The sequence below is a fragment of the Meles meles genome, chromosome 10 (genome assembly GCF_922984935.1).
Source record: "Meles meles chromosome 10, mMelMel3.1 paternal haplotype, whole genome shotgun sequence".
Lineage (NCBI taxonomy): Eukaryota > Metazoa > Chordata > Mammalia > Carnivora > Mustelidae > Meles > Meles meles.
This window is the reverse complement of record NC_060075.1, coordinates 51,700,973-51,722,560: the sequence shown is the minus strand read 5'-3', so window position 1 is coordinate 51,722,560 and position 21,588 is coordinate 51,700,973. Positions and strand designations below refer to the sequence as shown.

At 42.1% G+C, this 21,588-nt stretch overlaps 1 protein-coding gene across 6 annotated transcripts in view; it reads right to left on the bottom strand.

Moving 5' to 3' along the window:
• Window positions 1-21,588, bottom strand: part of OSBPL3 (oxysterol binding protein like 3) — a 180,291-nt gene that overhangs the window by 18,791 nt on the left and 139,912 nt on the right. For all 6 annotated transcript variants that reach the window (XM_046020812.1, XM_046020810.1, XM_046020815.1 and 3 more), the window contains 4 exons: window positions 17,960-18,094; window positions 16,938-17,031; window positions 12,280-12,530; window positions 9,372-9,509 (listed from right to left, as the gene is read on the bottom strand). In XM_046020812.1, the coding sequence (XP_045876768.1) occupies window positions 9,372-9,509; window positions 12,280-12,530; window positions 16,938-17,031; window positions 17,960-18,094 (618 nt within the window). The remainder of the gene's footprint in view (window positions 1-9,371; window positions 9,510-12,279; window positions 12,531-16,937; window positions 17,032-17,959; window positions 18,095-21,588) is intronic.

The window sequence follows — 21,588 nt, the reverse complement described above, 5'->3', positions numbered from 1 at the left end:
GGGTCTCTCTCAAATAAATAAATAAAATTGTTAAAAAAAAAAAAAAGGACTGGTTCAAGACAAATTTTTAAAAGAATAATGTTTATTTTAAAATTTTATTTATTTATTTGAAAGAGAGAGAGAGAGAGAGCACGGTGTGGGGGGAGGTCAAAGGAGAAGGAGACTCCCTGCTCAGCAGGGAGCCCGATGTGGGGCTTGATCCTCAGACTCCAGGATCATGAGTTGAGCTGAAGGCAGTCGCCTAACCAACTGAGCCACCCAGATGCCCCAAGAATAATGTTTCTATAAAAAAGAGCCAAGCAATTGTTGAAGAAATGTTAGCCAACTGCTAAGGAAAACATTTAATTCATATTCTGTCAAGATAAAAAAAATCTTGAGTAAATATGTAATTTTGTTCCAGGAAAGAGAATTCCCCACAATGGAGACTGTTGTACATTTCTCTAGGCTTTGTCACTGGGGGTCATTGCTTCTGTGCTGTTCACTAATGAAGAAGCTAAAGAGAAAACCCAGCTCCCGAGTGGGGTTTCCTCATTATCTTTGTACCTGGAGGCAAGTGAGCGGTGTACATATTACAATTCAGGATCAGTGAAACCAGACGAATGCTGTCAGCAGCGTTTCAAAGTTTCTCTGACTTAGCTGGCTCTTTTTTATTTTACATTTAGAGCATCTAGCCTAACTAATGCCTGTATATTACCCAAGAGGAGACCAACATCAGAAAAATTCAGCAGTGTTTCCCAAACACACCGACAGGAAAGAAACAGATGTAAACCTCAGCACTTTAGGTTTACATCAGTGGTTTTCAGTGGGGAGGTGACCCATCTCCAGTCACTCTCCTTGCCCTGGACCCTCAGCTGTAATGAGGAACAGGGTCTGAAAACCACTTGTATGGGCCTGTTCCTCAGGTAGAGACCTCTGGGATAGGATAGGATAGTCTAGAGTCGTTCCGCATGCACACGTAACTGACAGAATTTCAACTTTACAAACTTGACCCGAAGAAAAGTAGAGACAAAGATTTCAATAGTCCACGTATCTTTCAGGTCTCAAGGAACATAAATGCCAGATCTGATATGAGGTAGGAGATGCAAATTTGCTACCCCTTGGATGGCTTTCATTCCCACAGGCCTCTTAAGAATGTAGCCCCTCTCTGTGCCTATGGAATTTTCTTTCTTTTTTTTTTTTTTTGTTAACTTTTTCCCCTCAACAGAAAGATTGAGAGAGAGTGCAAGTAGGCAGAACGGCAGGCAGAAGGTGAGGGAGTAACAGGCCTGAGCCCTAATGTGGGGTTTGAACCCAGGACCCTGGGATCATGACCTGAGCCAAAGGCAGGTACTTAACGACTGAGCCACCCAGGTACCCCCTATGAGATTTTTTTAGGGCAATATTCACTTTTAGCAGGGTTTAGAAGTCTAAGGCTTCTGGCCTTCATTGTCTTTTTTTCACTGAACTCCTTGGAGATAGTTAATATCACAAAATGAAGCATTCTTGTTCCCCCTTCCTTCCCCAACAGCTCTCAATGAAAGTAGTGGAGTTAACTACTACACCTTGGGATCATATAAAACTAAACCAAGGAAGGGGCAGCTGGGTGGCTCAGTGGGTTAAAGCCTCTGCCTTCGGCTCTGGTCATGATCCCAGGGTCCTGGGATCAAGCCCCACATCGGGCTCTCTGCTCCGCAGGGAGCCTGCTTCCTCCTCTCTCTCTGCCTGCCTCTCTGCCTAGTTGTGATTTCTCTCTGTCAAATTAATAAAATATTAAAAAAAAAAAAACCAGGAAAGGCAACACCTGCACCCTATTTCTTCCTTCCCTCCCCCACCCAACCTACTACCCAGTGCAGCAGGTGAGAAGCTACGGAACATCCCCCTTCCCTCAGAACATAGGCATATTTTAAAGTAGATAATTAAAAGTAGATCATAGTCATTCCCACATAAACAATGTGGTAAAAAATGTAGGGTTTGCAGTCTTGATTAAGAATTTGGCATTTCATAGGTGTGGCCAAATCTGGCTACAAACATCAAACATCAAAGCAAAGTACAGTATATACAAACTATAAACCTCTTCTGTAATAATTTTAAATCCCATAAAACTGGGATAAATATACTATCCACATGAACTATAAAAGAAGCTCTATCACACCATAAAATCTATACCCACCCATAAAAATGCAACTTTGACCTTTTAAAACTATTGTGTCAGATACATGAATCAGTGCTTAGCAGAAGACCTTTATGTGGGTTCAAAATCTGTTTTCTGAACGGATAAATCTCAATGGTCAAATATAAATGATTTTGCTTATTTTTTTTTTCCTGGCTTAAAAGGGCCTTTGGAAGTGATTTTTTTGGTGCACATTGCTTTTAAGGAGTTTACAAAGCTTCCCAGGAAAATTGAAGTGAGGTCTGATTTTTTTTCTTTGATATATTTTCTCACAACAGGTATTTATTCATGAAACATTTCTGGAGCACGTGCCGTGTGCCGCACTAGCATCAGGGAATGAGGGAGGGCTTCTGGAGCCCCAGAGATGCAGGTCTTAACTCGGCAACGTCATCTAATGGCTGAAGGGCCTTGGGCAAGTTTTTAAGTCTCTGGGCCTGAGTTACTTCATCTATAAAATAAGGCTCATACCACTGACTTTGCAAACAAAAAGAAGACATATGAAATTACAGGATCTTGTGCTGGTATGAAGTGTGCAGGGACTAAATTTTAACCATTTTTCATGAGTAGTATTTCCATTTAGTCATCAGGGTGACCTTGACCTCGTGTCTTCATTAGTCTTATTTTATAAATTAGGAAACAAAGAACCTCTCCAATGCCACATGGTTAATTGGGGGTGGCTTTAAATCAAGGTCCTCTGATTTCAAATCCAGTGCTTTTTCCGTTATTCCCCAGCTGTCTCTCTATGGCTGCTCTCAAAGCTGGGCTCTGGTCCTCCCCAAAGCCTCCGCACACTGTTAAGATCCCATCTTATGGATATTTAGACAAAGAATCTTCTGAGTCTGAACTTCCAATTTCTCTGAATCTCATTTATGTCATTGTAAAATGAGGTCTGAGGGTCTGACTTCAAAATGCTCTAAATCTAATTCTCAGTGTCTCTTCAAATCCCAGCACCAGCGGATGTCAGCCAATTAGGAAAAGATTATACTAAGGCTTTGACTAACTTGAAGGCCCACCGAAAGGGGGTAATTCAAGGCTCATGATTTAATTTTTGTTGATGGCAATCTTTCTAAAATCTACTGGAACAGAGAATGGCGAGCACAATCTAACCTTAGTGTTGGATTTGGTTGAGTTTCTATTCTTGTTACATCTTAACCCAGATGTAACTCAGAAAGTTATTTGATTTTGAGTCTGAACTGACCCAGCCCTGAAGGAGACAGTGTCTGTCAGCTTACAGGGTAAATCCAGTTTAGACAGGTTTCTAGCATCCCTCTCTGCTTCTTCCTCTCCATCCCAAATCAGAGCAATCTCTAACTGGTAAAGATCCCCCAAACATTCGGGAATTTAGTATATATGTCCTTACTGTTCAGGTATTTTTATGTAGCTTTCTTTCTACAAGCCCAAAGTCAGTGAGTTCCCCTACTAGTTGAGAATTCCTGTCATTTATTTGTATCTCTCAAGACTTTCTTACCCTGACCTGACATTTTTTATTTATGTTTTAAATGTACTTTATATAAGAGGTGAGTGGTATGGGGAGAAGCAGATGGGGAAAGAGTGTATTTTAATATTTGTGTATTTGTGAGTATATCTTTTTCAGATTTAGAAGAGTCTCCTTTAAATACATCACTTCTGCAGCTGCCCAAAGACCTAACTATAGAGTCTACCTAGTCCCTGGCTCACCTCCAACCTCAAAGGACAGCTTGTAGAAGAGAGGATGAATGCCAGGTGAGAATCATGCAAGTGCCCAAGTGTTCATGTTTACTGACTGCCTCTGATGTGTCCTGAGCTGTCCTAATCCCTGGGAGTAGAAAACATTCTGGTGCATAAGTGGGCAAGATAGATAAGGAAATAAAGAAATAGATAACATGGATAAAGAAATTTGCCAGTAGTAACAGGTGTTAAGGAGAAGAATGCAAGGCATGAGGATGGGAGGATGTGCTATTCCAGACTGGGCAGTAGGGACAGGACTCTCTACCATGGAATCATCTGGGGCTAGGAGAAATAAGGAAGTGCACCATGTGGAAAACAGGAGAAGTGCATCAGAGGCAGAGAACACGAGTACTGCTCAGGGCTAGCCAACGCTCTGTATGTTTTAAGAGAGGCAGAAGGCCAGTGCAACTGACACTGAATGAGCAGAGGTGGGAGAGATATCCTCTCCGGGGCTAGTATCTTGGGGCGGGGGGGAGGGGAGAGGGCTCTGTGGGGCCATGGCCAGGACTCTGGATTTTATTCCAAGTGACAGGGGAAATCACTGGAGGGTGTTGAGCAAGTATTGCTCCTGTTTTGAAGCAATTGCTCTGACTGTTGGGTGAGAAACTGGCTATGGAAACAAGAGACAAGCTAATGAGTCTACTGCAATGATCCTAGTCATTGATTACCTTGGCTTGGGCTTGGAGGCCAACACCAGTGGGATTGCCAGTGAAAGTGGCTGGCTGTGGAAGGAAGGCTTCTGAAGGAAGACCCCAGGATTTGCTGATCAATAGGATATGGATTCTAAGAAAAAGCTATTAAGGATGACGCCAAGGTTGCTGGCCTGATTTTTTGAGGAGAAGGCAGTTGCCAATTATTTTCCCTTCCTGCATGTTCAGGGTTCATCACTTTGTTTGACGAGCCCATGGCTTCTTTTCAAAAGTGGAAACAAAACACACATTAAATGATAACTTGACCCAGAAGTGGAGGGCACTGGTTTAGCAGCCCTGGATTTGACCATCGTTAGTTCTCTTTGAACAGCCTGATATTCCCTTCTGAAAACCTCTTTCAATAAGATGCCACTTTAATCAGTAGTGACAAACTCTGCCTGCTAATAGATAAAAGAGCTATTTTATTGTGAGTGAGCACGCAGGGAGAGAAGTGATAAGTATGGTATTTATAAGTCCATCCAAGAACGTATGCTCATAGTTCTCGTGATGAGTAACAGAAAAGCAAGGAGGGCTGAGGCCAGGGAGCAAAGGGAAAAAAAAGAGACTTCATTTGAGTCTTTTATGGGTTAGTGACTGCCAATAACTCCGTTTCACTTTTCAGTCCTAAACTCTAAATAGCACATGGCTGGGGGAGGGGATCCAGGGGGAGTAAATGGTTAGAATGGCCCCAATAGTCATCCGAGAACTGAAGTTCCAGATCATCAGGAACGATCTTTTAGGTAATAGCTTAACTGCACAGCCTTTAGATACCAGACCTTTCCCAAAGGTCTACAAACAGAAGCAAAGCTAACTGAAATCAGTTTTCTGAACCAGTCCCATCTGAACCCCGTCTCCGACGACGCTCCAAGCCAGCAGCTTAGCTGTCTGCCAGGCGGCAGGAGAACCAAGTCAGGAAGAACCTGTCGGTAGGACACTTGATCCCTGAGGAGAAAAAGGAAGTCCTGTCTGAATTCTCCCCTTTCCGAGCTTATTTAGGTGGCCAAGGCTGAATCACAGTTCTCGGCACAAATCAAACTCCTCCCTGGAGAAGGTGTACAGCCGGAGGGTGGAACGCAGGACAGGAATGTTTATGATTTACTTCCAAATGTTGCTTATTCACAAAGGCCACACCCCAGAGCACAATGGGAGCTGGGCACAAAGTCCTACGTGCATTTGGTCTAAGTAACAAGGGCAGGCCAAGTCCCAGAGTCTGATCAGCATATGGGGCGCTATTTTCTTACCAGAAGCCAATGACCCCGGCAGCTTGGAGGACAGTAACTACACCTATGAGAGACCCCGAGACAGGTGAGGGAGGAAGGCCACTGCAGGGAAACAATGGGCACCGGGAGAGGCAAAAGCTCCAGGCCTCGGTTTCCTGCCTCTGACTCACCCTCACCTCACCTGCCACACAGCGGGTATTTTGAAAATCAAATTAAGAGTCTATGCGAGTGTGAAAAGCACAAAGGACTCTGAACCTAACTGTTCATTGTTGTGAGGAAAATTTGAGCAGCCAACTGCTTCCTCTGGTTTCTGACCGCATGAGTCATTTTGATGGGGCATTTCGGGGTCTTTGGGGTGAGAGACGACACAGAGGAGCCACCTGGTATGGAGCCAAACTCTGTGAAGAAGCTATTATTTCAGTGTCTTCAGCCACTGACCACTTCAAACAACCACATCCCCACCCAAACCACAGAACAACACTGTCCAAAGGCTTGGAGTAAAGGATAGATGTAGCTTTTCAAATCTCGAAAACTCCACAGAAGAGCCGAGTTAGCCTCGTTTCCTTTCTCTGGGATAAGTGAGTTCCATCAGCATCCTTGTTAGAGTAAAATCCCACCCACAAGTACTAGTTTGGGAGTCCTACCCAGCTTACTAGTCATTCAGTACACGCAACTCGCTGTAGAGAGGTACCAGAAGGCAAAGCAGGCCCCGAGCTCTGAAAGCCGACGTGTAGCGCCCGTACGTAATGTGTGCTGGGAGTGGTGTGCTGTCTCCCTCAAGGCAGAACATCTCCCGGGCCAGGAGCAGGAAGAGCCACACCGGCAGGTACCAACATGCAACCCACCAAGCAGCCCGGCGTGCTCTGTCCGTGTGTCTAAGTCTAAGAAATTAGACATAGATGGTCTTCGCGTGCAGTGAGTCAGCGGGTCGGCATAAACAAGGCTGGGAGAGGGAGTGCAGGAGGCTGAGCTGATGTGTCTCCCGGGGGCCAGGAAACAGATAGCCCTGTCCCAAACCCCTACCACTCCTGGGGCTGTGGGCAGCTGAGCACCTCAAATTCAACAGCCGCCTCTCCTTCTCATTCTACACTCACCCGGTGATGAAATTCTGGTTTCCCAAGTCATCTGTGTATGGGGAAAGGGATGCCCGGTCTTGTGATCAAAGCCTATGGATCCCCAGGTCAGGCCTATTCTTTACAGCAAATGCACAGAATGGAGTTCTAGTTTATAGATCGGCTTCTTAAAGGCTTAGCTTGGGTGACTCTGTCCTTGAGAGACTCTTCCATTCCTGGGTGTCCTCGAAGAACCAGCTCTCTGAGGCCCTAAGGCCAAATTCCAGGCAGATGATGGGGCTCCAGCATGATTGGGACTGGTGAGCCCACATGGCTGACTTTCTATTAGAGACTCACCAGGGACAGTCCGCCCACTTCAAACCCCTTAAATTATACACCTTATTTACTATTCTTAACACAGTGCAGTAAAAAGCATTTTCAAAACGTTGCCCTCAAGATGAGAGCAACAGCCAAGTGCAGAATGTTCACTGTCTTCAGTGGGAGTATTTTATACCTCCGTGTCGCACTTTGCCTGAGCCATACTACAGCCTAGGAGTTCAGCATTATGATTCCTGTTTTAGAGAGAAAGACACTGTTGAGGCTCAGAAAGTTTAAGTAGCTTATCCGAGGCCACACACAGAAGTAGTGCTGGGGTTAGGGTATGAAAGCGGTCTCCATTACACCCGCACACCCTATACTGCTAACAATGACCAGATCTCTTTCTTGCTTATTTCCTGGAGATCCATTTCGTGGAACCAAAGACTGAATTATGTAATGCTCTTTCTGTTTTTGTGCACACACGTCCAGCAGCTCTGTTTTCTCGCTCCGTGCCACCACTGGAGGTGCGCAAGCAGATCCTGATTTTGGCCCTACCCCGTCAGGGGCTCACAGGACGGAAGCTCAGCTTCACGCGAAGCTCACGTTACTACTCTTTCCTCACACCATTCATCCTGTCCTGACTGTCTGCTGTAGTCTGGTCTATTTCGGGCCGTTATTTCCTCACATGAGTGCATATAATGCCATGGTAACCAAATTATATTTTCATTTATTCCCATTCCATTTTAGCTTTGGTATTTAAAAAACCCAGTTGAATTTGAATCGAATTATCTTTTCCTTTTAACTACTGATTTAACTCTCACTTCCTCGATATCTGTATTTAATTTGTTTTAGCTTCTAACTGGAAAGCTACTAAAAATGTGCTTTGGGATTGTGGTATATTCCTTTGCCTTTGAGTCTTGGAGAACACTGCTTGTCCTTGACCATGAAGACCAGCACCAGCCTCCTAAGTCCCTCAGCTACAGGTCTTTCCACTTCTACCTGCAGAATGCAAATCCATTGACAAAGGGGGCAGCAAGATAACAGGAAGGAAATAACATGCTAGGGTCCCACCCATTTTCCCTCAGTTTTCCAAGAACTGGGAGGAGAGAAATATACTGAAGCAAATGTGTCTAATGCTCCCAGGCTGACATTTAGGGATATGCAGAGGGTGGACATGTTGGGTTGTTGTCTTAACTAGAGGTGAGAGGAGTCTTCTTTATTTTCAGTATCAGGACATCCTATTTTAGCTAAACAATTCCTTACTGACAGATACTCAGGATGTTCCAGTATCCCACTATTCCAAACCATGGTGTCACGTATCAATCACGACCACGAACACTCCTATCACACTTCATCCTCCAGTACGACACCATGCTGAGCCCGTGATCAAGAGGATCTCATTTAATCATCACAAAGCCATCTGAGGTCTGTAACCACTGTCATTATTTCTGCTTTAAAGAGGAAACTGAGGCACAGACAGGTTAAGCGACTTGCCCAGGGTTACAAACCTGGTGAGAGACAGAGTTGAGATTTGAACCTAGGCTGACCCCAGAGACCCTGCTCTTTCTTCTCGAATATTGTTATCTGCTAATGCTTACGTGGGAAAGTCTCAACGAACTTCAAGGAATGCAGGCTACATCAGTATAAAGTATGTCCACCCATCAGATGAAAACAGGCATTGCTGGCCCCCAGCCCCCACCCCACTGCCGTCTCCCCACGCCCGGAATAATGCTGGGTAGGAGTTACATGCTCAAGAAATAGTTATTGATTGAATGAATAAATACATGAATGAATGATTCCTCTTTAATAAAATCAAGAACAGTGTCTTTCTTTGGTGCTACCCATTTCCATAGTGATGTTCATACCCCAGAAGGACAAGGTCAATGAGTAAGGGTGCACACTTGAAACCTTTAGATCAGTTTGGGCAAATGCTTCACCCTTTGACAATCTGTCTCCCTATGGCTTTACACAGAGGGCACTGTTGATGCCTGCTGTCAAAGGCGGGCTGTGCCTCGCAAGTGCCTTCCTGCTCATGGGGGTGGTCAGGTTTCAGTGGAAGGGAAATCGGTCTTTCTCTTTATGTGTAAATGCACTGTAATTATCTCCACCGCTTTAAAGCCCGTGAAAGGCGGACAATAAATACTTCAAAAGCACATGTAATGGAAGGCGTAAGTGATTCCTTCAGTGAAAGCTGATATAAAGGGGTACATAACAAACAAAAAGGGTAGATAGCCACCTGCTCTGAAAAAAACTGGAAGCCTTTGTCCTCACGGATACACTCATACGTTTCTCCGAGAACAGGATTAAAGGGCTTGCTCCCAGCTCGGAAGTAGCTAGACGCATATGCCGAGACGGCGAAAGCGGCCACGTACACCTGAGGAGAGGGAGGAAAGAACTTAATTATTTCTTTAACAAACAAACATTTTTTTTAAACAAACAAAGACATAAACAAAACAAATTTCTCCCTTGATGGTTTATTTTGGAAAGCCAACACTTTATCTCTGGTTTAGAGACAACCAAATCAACTTTGGTTTAAAGTGGCAGGTTTAAATAAAGTTCATTTTGGCCCAGAGACAAACAAACCAAACATTTGCAAATGGCCCATCTGTCCTAATGTCAGTTGGTGGAGGCTTTCAAGAGGATGATATTTATCAAGTGAGCTCCCCTGTTTTTGAGCTGTTCAGCCAAGTCCAGTAGCTCTGACCTGATAATCATAATAATCTTAATTCTCAGTAAGGAGAGAAAAAAAACATTAAAGGAGCCAAACTCCCCTCAGAATTCAGGAAAAGCAACCATTCCTAACTAGATACCATGGAAACCTACAAACTCATTTTGACAAAAGAAAATCTTTGATAGCAATGTCCTGAGTTTTCTGTAACAAACCACGGGACAGGACACAGTGCCTTTGAAAGAATCTGGCTTTTCTGGGAGGAAAAATGAAAAATCAAAAGGCAAAGGAAGGACACGCTATAGATAAACAGGAAATAAGCACTCTCTGTGATGCTCTCAGCATTTTTATCAGCTCTCCTTTCAGGCCACCAAAAAACCCACATTATTTTTCTAGTCTTTTCTGGGGAGGGGCGAGTACAGAACATTGAACTTAGGTAGTGAGAGCAACTTCCCCTTTCTACCAGTGAGTAACAATCTCAAGGCCTCCCCCTCCCAGCATATTTCAGGAGGTTTCTTATACTGGAAGAGAAAGCTGAGCGCCTTTCATAACATTCACTAGTCACACAACTTTTCTTAAGCCTTTTGCATATAGGACCCACTTTTCCACTCATACTACAGAATACTGTAGAGCATCTGGAGGCTTATAAAAATCAATTCAGTTTGCTCAATTCAGTCTTTGTTCTGGAAATCTGGGGATCTGTGCCTCTCTTTGCTTCCCCACATGTTGGTTACCTGTTAAAACAGTAAGCTCACACTGTCTATATGGAATGTTGAATAAAGTCTGAATCACCTGCACAATTTAAAATATAACAGAATCTGGTGTCATTCCTAATGCTGGGGGGAGAAGGGAGTGAGGGAGCAGGCACACAGAATCATCCCCCTCTTAGGCCGGTGACCTGAGAAGGATCCCATGCAGGGGCACGAGCAGACCTACAGAGCAGTGAACAACCCACAGCTATGGTTCTTGTGCAATGCCTTCCTGTCCTTTCCCTTCCAGGTGCATTGTACTAGAACACAAAACCTTCCCTCAAAGTCCTTCTCAAGGTCAAGTCCACCAATCAATCAGCTGATACTCTAAGGGTCTCTAAATTTCTAAAAGAATGAAACACCATGAAGAATATTTTCATCTTTAAAGTCAGTCTTTTAAGAAAAGAGCTGTCCACAAATGTTGGCTTTCCACACTTGCTTTAGAAGCCATCTGCCTCCCTTTGTTCAGCAGAAATTCTCTAGGAAAGAATAACAAAGAAGATAAAAAACACACAGCAGCTTTTTCCTTAGTCTTATTATCATTAGTTATCAAGAAAGTCTCTTTGACGGAGAAGTCCCTGGAGACCGTGGAACAGTGGGATGCGTCTCTCGTCCACAGGTCTCTTCATCCACAGAAGATGAAGGGGCATCCATACCCTTTCATCTTCAAATCACTAATGTAAAGAAGTTTCAGTAAGGGTCAAAACTAGGAAACATTTAGAATTTAGAAAAGAATGGTGTCCTCCTCCATGAGTGAGAGGATAACTTAGGGTCAGGTCCATGAAGCCCAGGGAGGTGCGCTGACTCAATTTAGCCCACGAGCAAATGCCCAGGACAGAGATTGCATTCAGGGGAAGACACAGGTCCAGCCACCCATACCAACAATGACCTTACTGTGAAGCAGGTAACATATGAGGGAGCCGAGAGAGGAAGGGACACTCAGTGTCAAAGAACAAAGTCAGCTAGTCACAGAGAGGGCGGATTTGGCCGTCACCCGACCACCAGGGTCCCTACTCTCCATCCCACAAGACAGGGGAAAGACGAGAAACACCTGGGGAACCCTTCACTGACCAGCGCAGCACTTGATCAGAAGTAATACTGAGTAAAGAACAGAAGGCGAATTTTTCCAAGACGAGGTTTTTCTTTTCTTTTTTTAACTTACTCTATAGCATCAGAGTGGGGTTGGAACAATCATCTTTCTTATGTAAAAGCCTCCACTATGAATGTTATTTTCAAAAATCTAGTTGATTGTGGGACCATTCCAAGACTACACAAAGCATTCTCAAGGGAAATACACCCTGGACAGGAAAAACAGCTTGGGAAATTAAATTCTGTCCACCCAGGATAGTAAAAAATAAACATGCAGATAGCCTTCAAAATATGGTTTCCAGTCAGGCATATCAGGACAATCCCTTGGAAGGTTCTGGAGAAAAAGGAAGCGAGACACCTCAGAGCCGAACTACCCAGAGGCACCAGCTGTCACAGAGAAGCTCCCTCACAAGCACCAACTCCTGACACATGACTGTGAACCGCTAGCCACAGGGGAACTAGAAGCTGGTGAGACAGGAACCCATCCGCAGAAGAATCCAGACGATGCGCAGAGGCGTGCCCAGAGCTCTGGTTCAGCCCGGCTTAGCTCTGCTGGGCCGTGGGAAGGGCCTGGGGACTGCCAGGCTGCGGGGTACGCGGGACGACAGGACCACCCAGCAGGAAGGTTAACTCCTCACCATCCTTTCCAAGGCGTTGGGGATCTGGGCGGCCTTGTCCAGGAGCTCGCTGTACTCGAGCTCCTCGCACAGCCGCTGCAGCGTGTTCAGGGGCTCGTTCAGCTCCACGGGCATGGCCACTTTGGACAGGTCCTTCCCGATATTATTCCGCAGGATGTTCCACAGGCTGACGGCACTGGCGCTGGGGCACGGTGCCGGCAAGCAAGTTCTTCGCTTGCACTTGGCTTCCCCGCCGCTTTCGAGCACGGGCCCTGAAAGGGAATTCAGCCCCGTGGTTTCTAGAGGACTTATTATATTACTAAAGAAAAACACAGAAATAAAAACCTGACCCAACAAGTACTCGATTCTACTGTTAATCTCAGTTATCCAGGACTGAAAGCCAGAAAATGAAAAGAATTCTGCAGAGCTCAATTAAGCACTGAAAATGACATGTGCTAAAACCCATGGACTTTATTCACAGGGCGGTCAAGTCCCGACTCAGAAGCCAGTGCCACAAAGCTTGAATATACTTAGGGTAAAACTGGAAACTGGATTTCTATGCTCACAGCAGTTACTATCTATACTTTTAAACTCTTCAGGTTTTTGTTTTTGTTTATTTATTTATTTAAGTAGTCTCCATGCCCAGAGTGGAGCCCGACAGGGGGCTTGAATTCCTGACCCAGAGATCAACACCTGAGCAGAAATCAAGAGTCAGATGCCTAACCAATTAAGCCACGCAGGTGTTCCTAAACTCTTCCAATTTAAAAAAATTTTTATTTTTAAAAATATTTTATTTATTTATTTGACAGACAGAGATCACAAGCAGGCAGAGAGGCAGGCAGAGAGAAAGGAGGAAGCAGGCTCCCAGCCGAGCAGAGAGCCTGATGCGGGGCTCCATCCCAGGACCCCGGGATCATGACCTGAGCAGAAGGCAGAGGCTTTAACCCACTGAGTCACCCAGGCACCCCCGCTCTTCTAATTTTTAGAAAGCACTACAAACTCTGCTTTTTTAAAGACAATCTTTTTTTTTTTTTTTAAGATTTTATGATTTTATTTATTTGAAAAAGCGAGAGAGACAGACAGCACAAGCCGGGGGAATGGAAGAGGGAGAAGCAGGGAGCCAATGCAGTCTCCATACCAGGACCCTGGGATCATGACCTAAGCCAAAGGCAGTCGCTTAACCAATGGAGGCACCCAGGTGTCCCTGATTAAAAACTCTAAAGCCCCCTTTAAAAATCTCTTCAAATTCTGATAAAAATAATTGTTTATTACAGAAAAAAATGGTAATGAAAATAAAAGTCGTCCATTAATCCCACTACCTACAAATAGTAGCTGTTTATATTTTGGAATATTTTCATGTAGTATTTTCTCCAACCACAGAGCTCGTATAGCACATCTAGTTTTGTGTTCTGCTTATCCCTTAATTATTTTTCCATGTTATTTAATATTTTTCTAAAATATCATTTATAATGACTGTAAAAGATATTCCATGCTATGAATATGCCATAATCTACTAAATCATTTCTCTATTATTGGGCTTATAGATTTGTTTCAATGTTTTGCTATGAGGCAAAAAAAAAAAAAAAAAAAATTCCACTAGTGACTATTTATATTCTTAAGATTTGATTATACCTCTGAGTATTTGCTTAGGATATACAGACATGCAATTACTATGTCAAAGACTATAAACATTTTTAGACATTTGATTCATAGGATCAGATGGCTCCTCAAAAAAGCTGTATCAATTTCCTATTTACCAGCAGCACATATGTGTCCATCTCTTGAGACCTTTCCAGGATTATCATCATTTGTTTTCAATTTGGACCAAATTTTTGAAATTTGGACAGTGTTATTTCCTTGTTTCAACCTTCATTAAAAAAATTCCTAGGGTGATTTGGAATGCTTTCATAAATACTTCTTTTCTGCATTGTCCGCTTTTCTATTTCTAACCAGGAAATACTTCTTTCTTTTCATATTTGTTTTACAATCAAATCACTGTTTGGCATGTATCTTTGAATTTAGTCCATGTGGTTCACTGATGAAACAAACACTTGCATCTACCAGTCTTTTCCTTTGTGACACTTGCATTGGCTCAGGCTCTGACATTCTGTTCCCATCCCAACCGAGCCTATTTTCAAACAAAATCTCACCAGCATATGAGAAGGGGGCATTTTATCTGCATATATTTATCTGTTAAAAAGAAATATTTAACATTTACTCATTGTAAAGCCAATAGCTCCGAATAAAGAGGCTGCTTTGATGAGCAGAAAAATATGAAACTGGGGTCATACTTAGCAGTTTCACAGTAACCCAAGCATCCAATTAATTGTTGAATTTAATTGCCTGACATGAGCAAAAATCTGATTATCCAAGTAGATAGCTGCAAATAAAAGTAATTTTTAAGAACAGTTTTCCACATCATCTCAAAATATTTTCTCTGATTACACTAACCTAGATTTGGAAACAACAGTACATGAAGACTATTATCAACAAATGACTAATATCTATCTAGTTTTTACTCTGGAGCAGCAGGTCTTCAAGCATTTTACATATACTACTTTACATATTTGTATGTATACTTTACATATATCACCTCTTAAGTAACTTGCCCTAGAACACAGTACCAGTGAATGGGAGAGCTGAGGTTAACCAAGAGAATTTGGTCATGAATCCATATTCCTAAGCCCAGAACCTCCCATAACACCCATCACAGTGACAGGGGATCCTAATATTTACCTCCTGATTTGGGGAGGGAAAAAATTAACAGGAAGCACTCTAAATATCTAGCCTTAACTATGGGCTCAGAAAAATTCTCCTATCTTAAATTATCAAGAACTGGATTCAATCCCTATTTCCTTTTGTAGGCAAAAGTGTGTTATACAATGCACATGTTATTTCTACATCCAATCTTTTCAGTAGAGTACTGAGGTTTAGAAGTCTAATCTTCAGTGGAGATAGTTAAACTGGAGGACACCTATTTTTACTGCTAAATACTGCTGAAGAAGAAAGCTGGATTTGGCTCAGTGTTTGTTCAAGCCGAGGCAATGTGTTGGTCAGCATTCCAGCAAAATGGCTGTGGAATAGGATGGAGTGAACCAGCCCTAGCTTTAGTGCTTTTCCTGGCTGATGTCAGCTCAGCACAGCTGTGGTCCTACGTTCTGGGACAAGTCTTCCATTTCCAACTATAACCCCTGACCCTTCTATCCTTGCACTCCCCTTGGCCCCTCCCCAAGGCCTCGAAGAGAATGAGGGCTTCAGCGTTTGTCTGTCGTCCTCATGCATGGCGAGAGTGCCATTTTACTGTGTGAGCTGTGTGTCAAGGGAATGTGATGTTTCTTCATCTCTCTTTCAATTCACCTCCTTGTTTTTCTAGAAAAACAAATAGCTCCCATATTATTGGCTTTCTCCTTTGAACCACTGGTTCTCAGACTTTTCCACCAAAGGGTTCATCTCTCCAGGAACATTTCAAGCAAGATAGAGTGTAATGAGCATCAAACTTCTAGCAGGTCTGATGCTAAAATGATGTTTTGCTAGAAAATGGTAAAATTATGTCTTTTTCATGGTCCCTGGAGAGAAGGCAAGATCTTTGGCCTTCAGAGGGCAACTCATCATCATCGTAATTCACACATACTTACTAACCTGGGAAGCACCAACACAGAAAAAGCACTGACATGGTCCCTCTCCTCTGGATAGATATGAAAAAAGATGGTGTCCTATATGTGATACAAACAAACCTCAAGACCCCAACACGTACTGAGTACCAGGACTGCAAACATCTGATGGTGCAGGATCCATGCAGAGAACTGTCCAGAGGGCTGGCACATTCCTAAACAGACATCAGTCTGCTTCTTCAGCTCCTACACCAGGACTGTTTGGGGAGACACTCCGGGTATCCCATGGTACAAAGTAACATTTCTTGGGCATCACTTTGCTCTTGGGATCAAGCAGTAATAAAAGAATATCTCAGGATACCTTGACAGCCCCATCCTCCCCTCTAGGAAGTAGCAGTTCCTTTTTTTTTTTTTTGTTACTTTTAAATGTGTTACCTTGAAGAATCTGAGGCTAAATTACCACTTAGAGGGGAGTCTGGGTGGCTTAGCCAGTTAAGCGCCTGCCTTCAGCTTAGGTCATGATCCTGGAGTACCAGGATCGAGCCCCATGGGCTTCCTGCTCACTGGGCAGTCTGCTTTTCCTTCTGCCCTTCACCCTGCTCATGCTTGCTCTCTCTCTCAAATAAATAAATAAATCTTAAAAATAAATAAATAAATAACCACTTAGACCAGACCTTTTTATTACATGATCCCTATAGAATTCCTAAATCATGAAAACCACTAGGTACCTAAAGGCAAAAAGCTATATAGTAATATGTTTGCTGAGAGAACATGAGACCATATCCGGGGTATCTGTTGGACTAATTTTTGATATTTATATGATCATTGGTATACATTCGCTTTATAAAACAGACATTTTCATGAGCAGACAAATTTACCTGAATGAATACATTTTTCACACATGGGTGCTGTCTCCTGCCTAGATTACATAAACCTCAAGGGAAGGGAGCATATCTTTTCTTATACAGTATGTGTTACAGTCCAGTGCCTGCAGCAGATACTCTGTATATGCTTGTTAGTATTCTGTGAAGACCCAAGCTTTCAGATATCAAATAATTTACATCTTACCTAAGGTCTGTCTCTCATTATCTAGGTCATTACTGAGATTGTCTAAAGAAAGGTTATCACTTATGTCACTGACATAGGAGTCATCTTCAGAAATCTATGGGAAAAGAAACATACATTAGAGTAAGAAACAAACCAGATTATCATCACACCTTTACTCCAAATCATCAAATATCTTGAAGCCCATATGATAAACCTCCAGAAATAATTTTGAGTTTTCATAGAGACCCATACATCAGTCTGCCTAGAAGGTGTTCATGATAAACACCTGTTATTAAAATGTATATACTTTGACCAGTTATCCCAAAGAAAGCATAAGTTAACTTGAGACTATAGTATTACAGAAATTCTTATTAATTCACACTTATTAATTCACATTTACACATGTGTTTGCACAGAATGAGTTCTAATTTGTCTTTTAACCATTTGTTAAAGAAAAGAATCTTCTATGAAAATTAAAAATTAAATATGATTAGTACTTCTATACTAAAGGGGTAAAATTATCAATTTGCATTTTCACAAAGTAATGCCAACTACGATACTTGCTTGTTCAGGAAAGTAATATTTTTATGCATCAATTTAAGACAGTATTATTATATATATTATAAACAAATTATTATAATAGCCATATTATAAGAATTATCATAATATAATAATGGCATGTTATAAATTAATATTGATAAATTCGTCGATTAAAAAAACCCAAGATGCTGATTTCGGGCCCTGCAGTAGAAATATCACATTATCAAATAGTTAACAGTTAAACTGATTAACAAGTAATTGAAAAGAAGTAGAACAAATCAAGTAACAGAAATGAGGAAGTACCCAACACCTACTACTTTTACAACCTCTTCCCTAAGGTCTTGTATCTTTTTGTGTTTTGGGGCGTATGAGTTACAGGAAGATCCTCAGAATGTAATGGTAGAAAAAGGCCATCGAGTTAAGTATTTCTAATGATGGGTATACTGAACAAGTAAAGCAAAAGAAGAGATTTTGAGGCACCTAACTAAAAATAGGGCTCAAACCTCATTTTCTGAAGAGCTGGGAGATAACAGAACTTCCTGTGCATCAAAAAACTCGGAAAGGGAGTCAGTGATGGAGAGTCTACTCTCATTGGAAAGCTGATGGACCAGAGCTCGGCTGTCATCTCTGGAGTTTTCCTATTTGAAACACAAACATAAAATTGTGTATAATTAGAAACAGTCTCAAGAGAAGCAAAATATACAACTGATTTCACTGCATAAGACACAAGGTCACAGATGCATGCAAACAAGCAGCTCAAAGCAGAGGTCAGCTCCCAGGTCGAGGAGAAGCAAGTCTCACACAAAACAAAATGAGAAACAAAGGTCTCCCCCAAATGGGCCCCTCACTTCATAGGCACTATCATTGTTTAAGGTACATGCAACAAATCTCAAAGCCAAAGCAGACTGTCCAGGTCAGTCTTCATTCCATTTAAGAGGGGGAAAATTCCAACACTCTCTGAATCATATCCTTTTATTCTCTACCACTGCAGGATGTTTCTTTTCATCCTAAAATTTCTTCAGAATTGTACTCAGCGTATGTCCTTGCATGGCTGATTCTGGGCAATGTGCTTTCTTCTGCCACCACACTCTCCCAGAGACCAACATGCTGCTTTTGCGGCATCCCTTGATAAATACAGTGTTTTGCCCCAGAAATGCCCCTGGTGGCAGATCATTCATTATTCATGCATGAATGAGATAAATACTCTTTGTCAGTCTCTCTCTAACCACAAAGACTCTGAGAGGGAAGGAAACTCCCAATCCCCTCTGTAAGCCTCCCTACAAACAACACCACTGCATATCATGATTTTCTCATCTTGCGTGGTCCTCCCTTCCCTACTTTGCTGGGTATAAACCTCCCCTCTGGGAAGGACCGAAATACTTTGTTTGGGAATGCGCTTTCTAGTCAAATTGCAAGTGCAAATTCAATACAACTCAATAAATTGAACAACTGCTCTATGCTGGCTTTGGGGAGATAGAAGGATGAATAAGACAAGGTTTCCGGCCTGAACGAGCGGCACAGAGAATGCCCCCAACACAGGAGACCAAGACTGTGGAACAGAAAGTACTACAGAAGAGAAGACGAAGGTGAGATTGATAGATTCTGTTTCGGGCTTTGGCTTAGGGAGGGCTTCACAGAAGAGGTGACACCTGACTGGACCTTGAGGAATGAGAACAGACTCAGCACAAGAGGACTCGATTCCTTCAAATCAGAGGAGAAGACTTTTGCCCTGAACTTCCTTCCAGCTCACGTTTCTCACGGGGGCAGATAAAGGAACTGCTTTTGCATCATTGTGAGTCTGATAAATGAGTCCCAGAATAATCTGGGGAACAAAAGTAAAAGCGGATTATGTCTTTTCCAGAAGTTTTTTCATGAGTTCAGGCTATACTCTTCAGTTTCAAAAACAAATTATGGGGGCGCCTGGGTGACTCAGTGGTTTAAGCCTCTGCCTTCGGCTCAGGTCATGATCTCAGGGTCCTGGGATTGAGCCCCGCCTCGGGCTCTCTGCTCAGTGGGGAGCCTGTTTCTCCCTCTCTCTCTGCCTGCCTCTCTGCCTACTTGTGACCTCTCTGTCAAATAAATAAATAAAATATTAAAAAACAAAAAAACAAAAAACAAATTATGTCCAAGATGGGGATTCGATAACAGGAGGCCACGGCAGATTTTCAAAGTGGTCCGGGTGTGGAATGTTTGTTTCAGGAACACATTTAAAGGGCTATCCCCACCTCAGGGATTCTTTCTAAATAGGATACCTGGTCATTCAAAGGTCTTACCAATTTTACTATCTCTACAGCCCGTGAAAAGCAAGCTGCTTCTCTGCCCTGACAGAGATCACTTTAGGATCAACAAACAAGTACCACAGCTATCACCTTCAAGAGAAAGTCACACCTCCTCACAAGAGGAGACGCCATAGGGAATAACTGAGCTCCTTCAGTACTCACCGAAATGATAGAATCTTCCTGTGTCTGGATGTGCCACTGCCATACAAGACTCTAATGATTTATTTACCTGTTCTATTCATTAATTCATTACTCTCTATCATCCTCCTTCTAGACTGGTGAATCCGGATGGGCTGATCAACAGGGAAAACTATACACCTCGCCCTAGCCCCTTCTGGCATTCCACCCCTCCGGACACTTCCTGTTAATACCCACTGAAAACTCAGTGGGACTGCAGCAGCCCCATGCCCCAGCACACTACCCTACAGACACAGGACCACGCTTGTTAAATGTCAACTTGGACAGTTCAGTTCAACAATCTCCCCACAAGTTTAGGAGGCCTGAATGGTTGTTTATCTAGTTTTTACATTGAAATAAAGATAAACAGAGAAAAGGGAAGGAGAGGAACACTCATAATCCTGTCACACTAAAACCACTATAAGCATTTTGATACATTCCTCTCCCATCCTTTTTATACATGTGGTCTTGCTTTGTTTTAAAATGATTGAGTATATGTATGTGTGTGTGCATATATATATATATATATATAGTACACACACACACACACACACACACACACATATATATATATATAAAACTTTCCCCAAACTGTACATTTTTTAAAAAAATAAACATTTATCCTGAGGATAAAAGTAGTTCGAGTTCAAAATAGAAAGTACAGAAAAATGTAAACAAAATACATATTATTTAAAGCTTCATCAACCAGATGTGGCCCCTATTAGCCTGTTGGTATATTTTTTAATATTAAAATATTTGTGTGTGTGTATGCATATGTGTATGTTATATATGGATATCTAGATTTAAGTTTGAAATACTGGGATCACTATATATAGTCTTCATATAATCTGCTATATTCATTTAACATTATATTGTAAACTTTTCCCCAGGTTGTTAGTTTTTCGAGACATTAACTTTAGTTGATAGATAATACTTTATTATAAATGGGTGTTACAGAGTGACCCTTTTATGTACTGGAAATTAAGAGTGTTTTCAAATTTGTAAAGATGGTGAACATGTTTGCAAATGTCTTTTGTAAATAATGAGATATTATCATTATTTTTTAGAATTAGTTCCCAGGGGGTACCTGGGTGGCTCAGTGAGTTAAAGCCTCTGCCTTCGGCTCTGGTCATGATCCCAGGGTCCTGGGATAGAGCCCAGGCCCACATCGGGCTCTCTGCTCAGCAGGGAGCCTGCTTCCTCCTCTCTCTGCCTGCTTTTCTGCCTACTTGTGATCTGTCTGTCAAATAAATAAAATCTTAAAAAAAAAAATCATTACCCACAAGTAGAATTATTAAAAACGTTTATAATAATATATATATTACCTAATTACATTAACAAATAAGAGAACCTCTGTTTTCTCTAAAATCTCTAAGGGCATAAAGTAATAATATAATTTAGAAAAATTCTTGTTATCTAATCATTCTAATTTGCATTTCTTTGTTAAGAATTAGGTCAACAGTTTTTTCTTTTAAAAAACTCGCTGTAGAGATGTTAACATTGGGGGAGACTAGGCTAGGGTACTTGGGAACTCTGCATTTCTTTGCACTTTCTTGTGAATTTTTAAGTATTACAAAGTCCAAAGTTTAAAAAAAAAATCTGTATTTGGGTTTTCTGGTAAATTGTGTCCCTTTTTTCATTCATTTGTTGAGGTCTTCAGTTGCTTGTGATTACCT